This window comes from Carassius auratus, chromosome 24 (genome assembly GCF_003368295.1).
Source record: "Carassius auratus strain Wakin chromosome 24, ASM336829v1, whole genome shotgun sequence".
Lineage (NCBI taxonomy): Eukaryota > Metazoa > Chordata > Actinopteri > Cypriniformes > Cyprinidae > Carassius > Carassius auratus.
Genome location: NC_039266.1, coordinates 13,315,504 through 13,329,803, shown reverse-complemented (window position 1 = coordinate 13,329,803; position 14,300 = coordinate 13,315,504). Strand labels below are relative to the sequence as shown.

At 36.9% G+C, this 14,300-nt stretch overlaps 1 protein-coding gene across 7 annotated transcripts in view; it reads right to left on the bottom strand.

Moving 5' to 3' along the window:
• Positions 1–14,300, bottom strand: part of LOC113042339 (sickle tail protein-like) — a 132,892-nt gene that overhangs the window by 31,054 nt on the left and 87,538 nt on the right. For 4 of the 7 annotated variants that reach the window (XM_026201123.1, XM_026201121.1, XM_026201125.1 and 1 more), the window contains exons 3-5: positions 6,767–6,853; positions 5,177–5,381; positions 274–472 (exon numbers count right to left, since the gene is read on the bottom strand). In XM_026201123.1, coding sequence (XP_026056908.1) covers positions 274–472; positions 5,177–5,381; positions 6,767–6,853 — 491 coding nt within the window. The remainder of the gene's footprint in view (positions 1–273; positions 473–5,176; positions 5,382–6,766; positions 6,854–14,300) is intronic. The other 3 variants (XM_026201122.1, XM_026201127.1, XM_026201126.1) reach the window with 1 other exon arrangement.

Here is a 14,300-nt window from a genome sequence, read left to right as displayed (position 1 = left end):
AAGGGAGAGTATGCACGAGCTTTCATTCGTTTTCAGCACTTGTTACTGCACATTTCCTGTAAAACGAATCCATGTGAGATTCAATTACTGAATTGGTTCTCAAGGAAAAAGCAAGAGAAAAGGAAACAGAGGTGCATTTGGACCTCGGAGAAGGTCACTTCCTATGTTAAGTGATGTCACAGAACTAGAGGAAGCAGGCCATGTGGAATGAGGAAGGAAGATGGTAAGCTGTTGAAACTTTAAGGAGGCTGAATCTCACGCTCACACACTCACCTGACATCAGTGAGCTCGTAGTACACGTTCCTGGTCTCGTCTTTCACATAGATGGCGGTGCTGGGCGACTCCAGCATCTTCATGTTGAGCTGATGAGGGAAGGCACTAACGAACAGAGCTCTGATTGTATCTACACTTGTTATCTCATTAGGCATGCGTATCTGCTTTGTGTCATCTCCATACTGCAGATACAACACCCCTGAAAAAAACAAAAAATCAGAGAATAGAAACAGGGTGAGAAAAGTTCAAGGCATTATTCGAGCATTCGAGCAGCTACTTGCAACTATGCAACTAAAGTTCTGTAGTTTTTTTGTAATAAATTAAAAACAACACTTAAAGCTGCAGTAGGGAACTTTTGTAAAAATATATTTTTTTTACATATTTTTTAAACCTGTCATTATGTCCTGACAGTAGAATATGAGACAGATAATCTGTGAAAAAATCAAGCTCCTCTGGCTCCTCCCAGTGGTCCTATTGCCATTTGCAGAAAGTCATCCGCTCCCGGTAAAAAATAACCAATCAGAGCTGCGGTCCGTAACTTTGTTTGTGTTCAAAATGCAGAAAAATTAACATAATAAGCGAGTACACCATGAATCCATTTTCCAAACCGTGTTTTTAGCTTGTCTTGAATCACTAGGGTACACCTATAATAAGTGTTTATATTCGGACTATTTTAGATTGCTTCGGGGATACCGCGGCAGAGTAACCCAGTACCTTTGTGATTCTTCACAGACATAAACAGAGAGAAGTAGTTCCGGCTACGATGTTCTTCCGCAAGACGCAAACAGTTATGTTTTTTAACGTTAGAGCGTCAAAAGTTCCCTACTGCAGCTTTAAAACTCAAAGTTTCACTCTTTTAATATCATCTGATATTATACACCTGTAATATCAGATGATATCTGATATGGCACTGATGCATCATGCATTTGTACATATCGATTAGCCAACTATCTCTTCCTCCATGATACTCTATGAGGCATCCACCCAGTTGTGGGTGTGGGTGTGTAAAATCTGCTGAGAAGAGCATGTGGGTGAGAGAGAGAGAGAGAGAGAGAGAGAGAGAGAGAGAGAGAGAGAGAGAGCAGTAGGGTGTGGTAGAATGTTCTGGGATGGATGGAGGAAGTTCTCGCTCACAAGGGACTATATGAACGCATATATAAGAAATGTGTATTATATAACAGACAGATGGACAGACAGAGAGAGACATATAAATAAATACATGGATAGATCACTCAAAAAGTTGAGAAAATGTACTCCACCAAACTCCCACATAATTGCATCAACTCCTAAATAAATGAGAATGTGAACGTTTGCTGTACTTGTAAACAGGCCGTGCTGATGCCTGGAAAACCAGTCTGCAAACCTACAGTTGTAACTACGCAACTGTCAATCAAACAGAAACCAAACACAGAAACAAGACGACGGTTCTAGCTCACTGCGCAAATGTAACTTCACTCTTTTCTGCTCTGTACAAACATTCATGTAGCCAAACCAGATCTGCATGTTGATTGGATGTTTATACCCTCGTAAAGAAAAGCAGATCTATTTTTGTGCTGTCTGGCTATATAAGCCACATGAAGTGATGCATGTATCCTTCATGGAGATGAATGCAGCTCAGTGAAAACATTCGAAAATGGATCCAATGTTGCGTGATAATATCATAATTGTTGTCACTCAGTTTGCAAAGCATTCTATATATCAAAATAGAGAATGAACTGTCACTTTGTGAATCAAATCAAATTGAGAGATCCCAAATGTTTCCCACTGTTTTAAACACACTGTTTTTTCATTCAGTGCTGTTTTTTTCATTCAACTCACTTTGGTTTGGAACAGTTTCTGAAACACTACCCTACAATTTCGCTATAATGACCAGCATTAATAACTAATTACCGAGCATCAAACAATCAACAGCATATAATTCAGACGAGCACCTTGGGCAAAACGCCAAGCCACATCTGAATGACTGCTTTCATCACAATCACATCCAAACCCTCTTAGCCAAACTTAAAAACCCTCAGAGGCAAAAGCTTCTAATTGTTTGAATTTTAATACAACCACATTAGACATTTCAATCATTCATTCATACTGTGGAAAAATATGATTTATTGTAATAACAAATGTATTATTATATCATTCACTGTCTTGTTGTCCAGCTGAAGACACAAGTAAGATTTCAGTAACCTACCATATTTTGAGAAATACCTGAAAAGTATTTTAGTATTATTTATATACTATTATATTATTTATTAATATATCTATTTAGCTTTTATGTTTTATATTTTCAGATTTAATTTTAGTTAAATTTTAAGCATTTTGATATGTTTTTTGTCATTTTTTGTATTTCTTTTTCTCTGTATTTCTTTCTTTTTGTATTTTTATTTCAGTACTAATTTTAGTAGTTCAGCTTAAACTTAAATTTTATTTCAATTAGTTACCAAAGCAACATTTCTCATTTTCATTTGTTTAAATCATTTTATATATATATATATATATATATATATATATATATATATATATATACATATACATATATATATATTAGTTTCAGTTTTATTTTAAATTCTAAACAAAGATGTTTAATAGTTTTATCCAACAATAAAAAAGGATAAATAAATAATAACAAACAGCTTTGAAATGAAGGACCAACTTTGATTTGAATCTAAAATGCATTTGAAAATGTAAAAAAAAAAATTAACAATTAAAAGACTGCATACTTAACATCTTATACAAAGTCATGAACTGCACATCCCATGATGCACTGCGTCTGCGAATGATGTAAACAATTATGAATGGTACAGTATTAAACTACTGGCTAAACATCAACATGCAGCTGAATAAAATATTACATATTTGAATTTAATTACAAAATTGCAAAAAGTTTTTGTTACAAATACATTTCTGTAAAAGATAAATGAATTAAAGTTTTAATTCCAGAGCCTATACTTCAAAAGAAGGTCTTAAACAAACCTAAGATGACATCTTTTAACAGTGACTGAAACTAAATACCGCTGAACTAGATGAATGATGACTTACAGCAATCGGATCGACGCTGAATCGCTCTAATAGACGCACGTTTCCTTGCCTTTGTGTTCCTTACTGATTAAACAACATCTAGTTTCTCTCTGCATGTCTCTCTGCATCTATCTTCTCAGATGAATTTCGAGGGAATAGTCTGAGTGAACACACGATTTCTCCCAATAACTATCTTTCCATCTGGTCCTTGTTTAAACCAACCAATCAGAGCTTAGCAGCCAAAGAAGGCTCCCATTTCAAGGCCTGTGTATATTTGACCGTCATTCTATCTGGATGTAGGGAGAATACAGAGTGTGCTAGTGAATATGTGTGTGTGTGTGTGTGCTGGCAAAAGAGTTCTATTTCCGTGTGTTTCTGTGTGTGTCCACAAGTCTGTGCCGTAATATACGCCTGTGCGCTGTTAAGTACAGGCTATGAATTTCAGCTGTGGTGCCTTGTATATTTCCATTACATGAAGCGGTAATGACAGAGCTGAAATCGCTGTTATGACATTGAACTTAAATACAAGAGACAGACAGACAAACTTAAGTAAACACACACTTCCACAGACGCTTTAACTCTGCAACTAAATCATTCAGCAGCAGACGGGAAATAAGTAAAGCAGTGGTGCGAGATCACTCATTCACAGACCCACGGAAAGCTCAGCAGATTTCCGCAAGAAATCGAACACCCATCATTAATAAAATTTGACAGGCCCCGCTGCAAACTTTGCAAGTTTGAATTAAATGGGGAAAATATATTGTACGTGTATTGTATAGTTTAGGGGTGTCCACGACTAATGATTTTCACAGTCAAATCAGAATTTTCGAATCTTGCCGATAGTCAACTAATAGTCAAATCATATGTTTGGGGGCGGGGCAAAATACATTACCAAGAGTCAAGTCAGACATTCGACTGTTGTTAACACACAGTTTTGAGGACTCGTTCTTCACACAACATTGTGCAGAAACACGGCAACTAAACTAAAATTCACAGCGTTTTATTATAATAGTATTCTCAATATAATGTTATCTATATGACAGTCCCAGTCATAGTTATTAATATTATGCATTGTTGTTTGTCCTGATCGCGCTGCACGCTGAAGAGATATCACCTTAGTAGTATATACAATGAAGATACACATTTTCGTATTGAACCATTCAGTACGAGGCTTCCGGTTCGGTACGCATCACAAACCGAAAGATTCGTTAAACTAATCCCTAATCCTATTACATTTAGAAATTAAAATACTGTTCTCAAACTCAATTCCTGGAGGGCCACGGCTATGAACGGTTTAGCTCCAACCCTAATCGATCCAGCTAATCAAGGTCTTCAGGATTACTAGAAACTCCCAAGCAGGTTTGAGTTGGAGCTGGTTGGAGCTAAACTCTGCAGAGCTGTGGCCCTCCAGGAAGTGAGTTTGAGACCACTAAGAGTGTGAAATATAATGTTGCACATAATAACACTGAACCCAAATGACGTAACAGGCAGCCCAGTGGTGTAGCGGACAGCCCCGAGATAACCTCCCCTTACTGGGTTGCGTCAAAAGACAATGATCTTGATGAGGTATTGTCAAAAAATATCATTTGGCGTCAGAAAGCTCCGTCATTACTCCGTCATTCTGTTTTTACTTTCGCTTTCTGCATATTGAATTGACTAAAATTAAGACGTTCGCTGACATAGTTTTGCATGTTGTTTATGTGATATCCACTGGCTCACCTTCTTGGTTTAAAAACAAAATATTTCCAACTTAAGCAATTATATATATATTAATTTCCGAAGTACGCAATGACCACCAGTATTTATATGTAAATACTGTTAGTATTTACATATTATTACTGTTAGTATTTACATATTATTTAGTATGTGCATATCAATGTGTATACCTTACCTAGTGAGCGATCTTTGGTCTGGTTGGTAGAGCGGACCACGGGCAAACTGGCTCGAGACCGGGAGCCTCGGGTGAAGGCCATAGGCATGTCGCACTCAGACATGACGTCCAGAGCATCTAGAGAGACCAGTGAGCCGTGCTCCACCTGATCCACAAACACAGGCACTGGACTTGAACACGCCACACTCTGCTTAGGGCCTCGGCTCTGTAGAAAAAAAAGAAAAGAAAAGTTCAGATAACATGCTGGATTTGATGACACGTCATTAGAGCAATTCCTCAAACCCATCATTAGCTTCTCTGGGAAACAGATCATACCAACTTAAGACGTTATGGCTGTTTTAGGACAGTAGTTGGTTCAAAATGGTCTACTAGCACAAACCAGCTTGATAAAACCATTTTGACAGATCATACCAGATTAAGATGGTCAGGCAGTTTTTTTAAGAACATTTAGCTGGTTTAAAAAGTGGTCTAGCAGCACTAACTTGCTTAATAAAGCCATAAAGACACTTTAGACTGTTTTTGGGATGTGGTAGGTGGTCAAAGCCATTTTTGGCTTTTCTGCTTGAAAAACTAGATCATACCACTGTTGTTTATGAAAGGCTAGTTGGTTTATAGCTGGTTTAAGTGGTCTACTTTAGAAAGAACCAGCTTGATAAAGCCGTTTTTGTCTTTTCTAAGACACGGTAGACCTTTTTTGGGATGTGGTAGGTGGTCAATGCCATTTTTGGCTTTTCTGCTTGAAAAACTAGATCATACCACTGTTGTTTATGAAATGTTAGTTGGTTTATAGCTGGTTTAAGTGGTCTACTTTAGAAAGAACCAGCTTGATAAAGCCATTTCTATACTACTCAGCTGGAAAACTAGATTCTACCAGATAGTCATCAACCATATGATTTGATGATATGTTTAACTGGTTTAAAGTGGTCTAACAACACTGATCAGAATGATTAAAATGATCTACCTAGTCAATCTCTGCACCAGCAACTAGTAGACCAACATCATATTTGTCCATGTTTTTGAATCACAATCTAGCTTATGACCATCTAGACTAGTAACAACCTTAAAAATAAAGGTTCTTATTGGCATTAATGGTTTCATGAAGAACCTTAACATCCGTGGAAACTTGTCACTGCACAAAAGGTTATTTTATGGAATAACTGCTGAAAAAAAACCTTTATTTTTAACAGAGTAGAATCTTTTAAACCACCAGAAGCTGGTTTTAGCTAGATTTCCAGCAGGGTTTTCTTCACTACATGCATGAAACTTAAACTACTCACTGTGACCAAAGCATAATTTGTTGGAATTACATTAACATTTTCTGGAACACACATTGCACTTTTCACTTAAAGGAACAGGCACCGGTCAACAGTGAAGACTGCAATCAGTCATGCAGATCAGACTGGTACATACACCAAAAACTAGATTCAAAATGTATCCATCTAAGACAGTATGGATATGACTGTTTATATCAATACAGTCAGTACAACCAGTTTCAGATGAATACGTTTTTCCAATGTTAGGTTGTTTTGTGGGATTATTAAACACACACATGCAGAACACACACACACTTTCTTTCATGCTTGTACTGACTCTGCGTGAATGAACGTTCTGGATTTTCAGCAGATATCTTTGAATATCTATCTCAGAGTGCAGAGCGGACAACATCCCCTGAAATAACTATTAGGGCAGAGAGAAAGAGTTACAGAGCATGAAGGCAAAAAAAAACACCTTGATGAGGAATGTATACATAATAGAACAGAAAATGTGCAATTCAGGTTGAAAATCCCCACAAACCAACGGCAGATGATGAGCAGCTTCACTCTAAACATTTATAACCTTCAAAAAGTGTTTCATAACTACTTCCTCCAACACGAAGAGTTGCACAGAAGTTTGTGACAGTCCAAATCCTGCCAAGAACATATTATGAAAGCTAAGAAAAGGTCCTGAGATGGTAAATGATGTTAGGGGTCACAAACTTAACATACACCATTGAAAATATTAATTCTTCATTCATTTCTACAAAATAAACTTTTTATAATTCATTTAAACAGCTTTTGATTTTGAATTGGTATTCAATCATGCCACATTTGTTTACCAGCTATTCAGGAACTACATCAAGGTGAGTAAAATATGACATACAATCATTAGTTAACTATTCCTTTAAACTCTGGTAACAGGAATCAGTTTCAGTCAAATACATTTTATAATAAGTCATGACATCTGATACAAGGAGCTTTTGATATTTAAATTGGCTAATGCATCGTTAACAGTCAACTCATGTCTGAAAGAGCAGATCTCCTCACCCACACACCTGTGGTTTCTAGTAATTGAGATGTTTATTCATCTCTTTGATATGAGGTAGCAAAAGAGAGAGTTTGAACTAAACAAGATGAAACAGAATCAGAACTTTCCAGACCACAGCAAAGTGTCCTGGGGTTCTTTTGAGGGCAGGAGGTGGGTAATTAGATCCACAACCACCAACACGATGACAGTCAGTGGGCACGCACAAAACAGGAGCTGTCAACCAACCGATGACAATAAAAGCTCAAGGGTGTGTTTGTGCGTATGTGTGTGTGAGTGTGTGTGGGTCACCACAGGTTAGCTTCTATTCTCAAACCTTTTCTATAATTAGCTAAAGTTCATCACAAGTTTTGGGGTATTTGAGACATCAAGAGAATTGAGAATGAAGAGTTAAAGCTGCAGTAGGGAACTTTTGTAAAAATATATTTTTTACATATTTGTTAAACCTGTCATTATGTCAGTAGAATATGAGACAGATAATCTGTGAAAAAATCAAGCTCCTCTGGCTCCTCCCACTGGTCCTATTGCCATTTGCAGAAATACATCGCTCCCGTTTAGAAACAACCAATCAGAGCTGCGGTCCGTAACTTTGTTTGTGTTCAAAATGTAGTAAAATGTATATAATAAGCGAGTACACCATGAATCCATTTTCCAAACCGTGTTTTTAGCTTGTCCTGAATCACTAGGGTGCACCTATAATAAGTGTTTGTATTCGGACTATTTTAGATTGCTTCGGGGATACCGCGGCGGAGTAACCCAGTACCTTTGTGATTCTTCATAGACATAAACAGAGAGAAGTAGTTCCGGCTACGATGTTCTTCCGCAAGACGCAAGCAGTTCTGTTTATTTACCACTAGAGCATCAAAACCTACCGACTGCAGCTTTAAATATCTAAAGTCAAGTACCACAGCCAAGAAATACCAAAATAAACACTGTAATGTTGCTTAAAATACTGGACTACACAATTAATTTCAGTTAAACTTTGCAGAATAATAGAAAAACACAAACAGGCTATTACTAGCCAATTTATAAAAGATATCATAATTTATAATAATGTATTACTAATTCCAAAACAGTTATTAAGAAATCATATTTACTAAAAATAGTTGTTAAAATGATATTAAAGTAAAATAATGGACACAAAATACAACAAAAAACAAAGTGTGTTAAAAAATAGTATGACAAAAAAGTTAAAATGTTATTATAATATAATAATAATATGGTAAAAAAAAACAATACAATTATTTATATATATATATATATATATATATATATATATATATATATATATATAAATCACGGTACATTCAAATTATTTAATTTTATTACAAATTATTTGATAAAATAGTATAAATATAATAATCAGAGTATGTTAAAAAATAGTATAGCAGTGGTGCCTGGATGGTACATTATTGGCATTGCATTTTAAAAATATGCTGCATGCTTTTAAAGCTAATATTACCCATAACAAACACTGAGGAAGTCTATGCTATCTGGAGACAGCTGTCTGTTAACATACCCATTCAACTCCATGGCAGTTGCCAAGCTGACGCATATTTGTTAGAAGGGCTGTAAATACCATACATATGTTCTCCACCCTACAGATCTGAATACAGTTATATCGCATATACAGATATTGCATGAACTACTGATCCGGAAATGCTTTGGTCAGGTTTGGTTTTCTGTGTCTACAAAGGGAGATTATCTTTAAACAGCAGGTCGTGGTTATGATAACTCACTTATCTTTAATTCACTTATCTCCATGGTTATCTATGTGGAAACTGTGGCTAAGAAAATAGCTAGTAACATTCATATCCGCAGCTGTAAGAATAAAAAGTTTGTGTGTGTTGGCATGAATGATAACGATACAGACAGAGATAAGGAGCAATGTAGCCTGTACCTTGTGTGTACTTGCATATCGCTTTGGCAATACTGCAAAGCTTTTATAGTCAAGCTGATAAGGTCTATTATGAAACATGAGAAAGAAAGGCAGTAAAAAAAATTAATAACTGCACAAGATACCATGAGTCTAAAAAAAAAATCAGACCAAAGTTAACCAGTCTATATTTTTAGTAATGAATGAGAAGGGCTGGACTGAGCTGAACTGAACTGACCCTGACAGTTGTTTTACCCTTTTTTTCTGGGCATGATACTTCACTTAGGCTGGGATTCCCCTTACCAAAAGAGTAATGTGACATCAGCTATACCCATTATGGACAAAAAACACTCACACACAAGATGCCTTGGAGTCTATGATGTCCTGTCCTTGTCTGCCCCCACAGACAACATTAAAAGAGACGTATTTGACTTTTTCCTTAAAGTTATTTTTCCACTATAGTGGATTCTTTCGCCAACAGCATTTTCACTCTCTCTTTGGCCCCTGGAATAGTTTTTGCTTCTGCAACTTTAAGAATCTATTATAACCTTAAATACCTTCTATGTGCGAATGATTGGCTAACATTTTGTATCTGAAATAAGTAACAATGGCAAGTGGTTGGGCACTTAAAAGGTGTTGACATGTAAATATGGGCAGTCAGTCATATGTTAATGCCTGAAGTTAGAGAATAGCTACATGATACATCACAATCTTTTTTTTTAAAGAACAAAGATAATCTTGTTTTATATGGCATGAACATCTTAAATGAACCAGATACTGAATAAAAGCAGAGTATAGCAAGAGAGAAGAAGTGTAAAGACACTGTCAAAAGTGAAAGTGAAGTGACATTCAGCCAAGTATGGTGACCCAAACTCAGAATTTGTGCTCTGCATTTAACCCATCCAAAGTGCACACACACAGCAGTGAACACACACACAAACTGTGAACACACACCCGGAGCAGTGGGCAGCCATTTATGCTGCGGTGCCCAGGGAGCAGTTGGGGGTTCGGTGCCTTGCTCAAGAGCACCTAAGTTGTGGTATTGCTAGCCGAGACTCGAACCCACAACCTTAGGGTTAGGAGTCATACTCTCTAACAACTAGGCCACGACTTTCTGACTTCCTGAATTCATGTCACTCCCAGTGATGGTTTAGTCTAAGAGTAAGATGAACTGACATCAATGCATATATGGCCTCTAAAATATCCAATCATGATATCTTCATAACTATAGACTTGGTTTTACTAACAGTAATTAAATTGCTGGAGGTATGAAGTTTTAGTCTAGGAGGTATGAAGTTTAGGTGTTTCTACCCAACTACATTAGAAGGTGGATCACATTAGTTCTGCTATCTGCACTACCATTGGTAGTCACTGCATCATGTAATTTGCACAAAATTGAACTCCCCTCTGTCACCTCAAACCCTAAATGGCAATAAAAATTAATGACTTGCTATCACTTTTTCATATGGCATAACTGAATCTATCCCACCATGAAAAGAAGATCAAGTGTAAATGGCCTCCAAGATGCATCTGAGATGGACAGCAATTTGATGATTGACTCAAACCACCATATTTAACAACCAAAATATTTTCTTCCCTAAACCAGACACACGATCTTATCAGTAATACAATAACAGACCTACAGTTAGCTCTATGTCGCCTGCACACACAGCAGGCCTGCAGATACTGTATCTAAATCCTGTTGAACCAAGAGTATCTGGAAAGTTGTCCATCTGGACTTGTTTCGGTCTGGTGAAAGGTATAAAGGCCATTTTCCTCTTTTCCTTTTATGCCGAATCTTCTTTCTCTCTCTCTCTCTCTCTCTCTCTCTCTCTCTCTCTCTCTCTCATTCTGAGTGGATAGGGTAATGCAGGAACATGTGAGGGTGAGGTTACGGTCTGTCTGGGCCAAACAGAACCAGATGGTGGCTCTCTGTTTTTTCCGCTCACAAGGTCTTGTGACATGCTTTCACCATGCTTGAGGTCTGGTCCGCACGAAAATGTGGGACACAGATGTTCGGCAGAGAGGTGTGTGTGTGTTGATAAACATCTGAGCAATCCATCACATCTGCACTGACACCTTTGCAGGAAAATATCACACACACACACACACACACACACACATACACAGATGGGTTTGGGCATGTTTGCTGACTTTGCAGGTTCGTTCTTAATATAATAGAGAGGAATTTCTGCTGGGGGTGTCAGTGTGTCTGTCAGTGATGTTGCTAAAATGTGTCCTTTTTCGAAATAACAATAACAAACTACAGCCAAATTGTATATAGTATAAAAAAACTGATATTTTGTGTTTTATTTTTCAGTAAAATGTTACTAGAAAATACATTAGGAGAATTTAGATTAAATATTTCATGTTTTTCTTTCCTCACTATATACAAGGTTTAAATATTATATTCAAGATTTCTTGATTGTTTGAAGAATGATTTAGATATTTTGGTAACATTTATTATAAGATGATGTATTTAGACTGTGTTTGCAGTTGCAAATGTATTTACTATTGTAATAACCATAAAATATGCATAACTACTAGTAAATAACCTTAAACCAAATTGTAACCTTAACCCTATAATAAGTACACGCATTTAATCAATATTACTCAGTACTTACCAAAAATTTTGTACATGTTTTTTGCACAACTGGTATGATTTCTCACATAGTGTTGGTTTAAATAAAATATAAAATTGTTGCTGCAAGATAAATATGTAATGCAGCGGTTACTAAGACTTTACTCTCTCACTTTAAATGTTTTACCACAGATGCTGAGTGCAGAAAATTCTAAAGTCTCATTGTCTGTGCCTAATAAAGGCTTTGATATAATAACTTCCTGACTGTATCTGAATTAACCCTGCTTGATGATCCTAACCTCCATAACCCTGAACTGTCTCTAGACATACATCCCCACCTGGAGGGTTACATTTCAATTATCCTCCTTTGTCAATCAAAAAGCAAAGGTCACCACCCTGAGAAATTCCCCTTTTTAAGAACATCTGAACAGACTTTAACAAATAGACATTCACTAATAATAATAAAATGTTAATAAAATGCTAGCTATTTTAATAATACTGTTACTGTCTGTGTCAGCCTCATCCAATGAGTATTAAATACTGTAATCATCAGCAATTTCATGGTCTAACTGGAAAATTGTCTGTTTTCCTACTATTTCTGCTAACCTTGGTGGTTTGAACTGTATCAGAAAGAGGAGAGAAAGTCTCTGAATTGAAAAGGAAGGAATGTGCTGACATATCAATAACCTTGAGTGTGTGTGTTGTACCATAACTGTGAGAAATCCACATTCTGCAGAAAAGGATATGTAGTATCTTAGTACTATAAAATGACACTTTAACATATACACACTATCATTCTAAAGTTTATGGTTGGTAAAATTTGTAAATATTTTTGAAAGAAGATTCTTATGCTCACCGGGGCTGCATTTATTTGATCAAAATATGGTTATTCTAAGTCTTAGTGTCCACAAACTCACATTTCAATCATAGATCAAACTACAGCTTTAACCAAACCTGTCTCCACGCAACAAAACAAAGCTCTGGTCCTCATTTTGATCTTTGGTCGAGAACTGGCCCATGAAGAATATGAGAGGTCAACCTCAACCTTTAGTGAGGACAGTCACAGACTCTCCTCTCTCATTTCAGGACACTGACCACTGCCACATACTCACATATAAATCACACAGATACACACAATGACAAAAACACACAAGAACAAAGAGGAAATTATATCTTTCAGATGACAGGATAAGAGAAGGTGTGGGTGAAAGAGTGGAACAACAGAGAGCAGAATAAAAGAAAAAGAGACAACAAATAGTAACAGAATGAGTCACTAATATATATGCTGAAAGATCATTTTCAAACCTGTCTAACACTGAGACAAAACACTCCTGAGAAAACTTAGCATAACTCCCACCTTCTCTGTGGGGTTACCTTTTTAGATATTCTCAAAAACCTTGGTGTAACTGAATCAAAAGTTTCACTTACGCAAACTGAGATATACAATCTATACAATTTGTAAACATACACTATCTTTCAAAAGTTCAACCAGGGTAGGTAAGATTTTCTTTGAAAGAGAAAGAATTTTAAAAAATCAAATTGCTCTAAAGTGACAGCAAAGACATTTAGAATATAACAAAAGTTTCAATTTCAAATAAAGCTGAATTTTTAAAGCTAAACTTTCTATATCCTGATAAAAAAATATATATATATATTTCATGAGTCCGATCTTAAAGGTTATGCGTATTTGGCATGCTGTCCAGGGAGAGAGCTCAGAGCCCAAAATGCAATTAGGACAGGACTGCAGCCAGATACGTGTATTTATGACCCCCCCAAAAAGCAAGGTTTAATGTTAAAGGAGTGCTTGATGTCCTTTGGTATACGATTGTTGCGGCAGTATCTAGAAAGAGAATTTGGCTTTTGTGGAACTGTTTACTGCTGAAAGACAGAGATAAAGGCTAGAGAAAAATAGAAAAGGCTCCTGCAGGAGCAGACACTGCTGCGGCAGTAGAGAAATACAATAAAGGGTCCTGCAGGGGCAGACACTGCTGCGGCAGTAGAGAAATACAATAAAGGGTCCTGCAGGGGCAGACACTGCTGCGGCAGTAGAGAAATACAATAAAGGGTCCTGCAGGGGGCAGACACTGCTACGGCACTGGGAGAGAGAGATTAAAAACTGCTGCAGGAGTGGACACTGCTGCGGCAATAGAGAAATACAGAAAAGCCTCCTGCAGGAGCAGACACTGCCACTATGGCAGTAGAGAAATACAGGAAAGCCTCCTGCAGGAGCAGACACTGCTGCGGCAGTAGAGAAATACAGAAAAAGGCTCCTGCAGGAACTTCTACCACTATGGCAGTAGAGAATTACAGGAAAATCTCCTGCAGGAACGGCTACCACTATGGCAGTAGAGAAATACAGGAAAGCC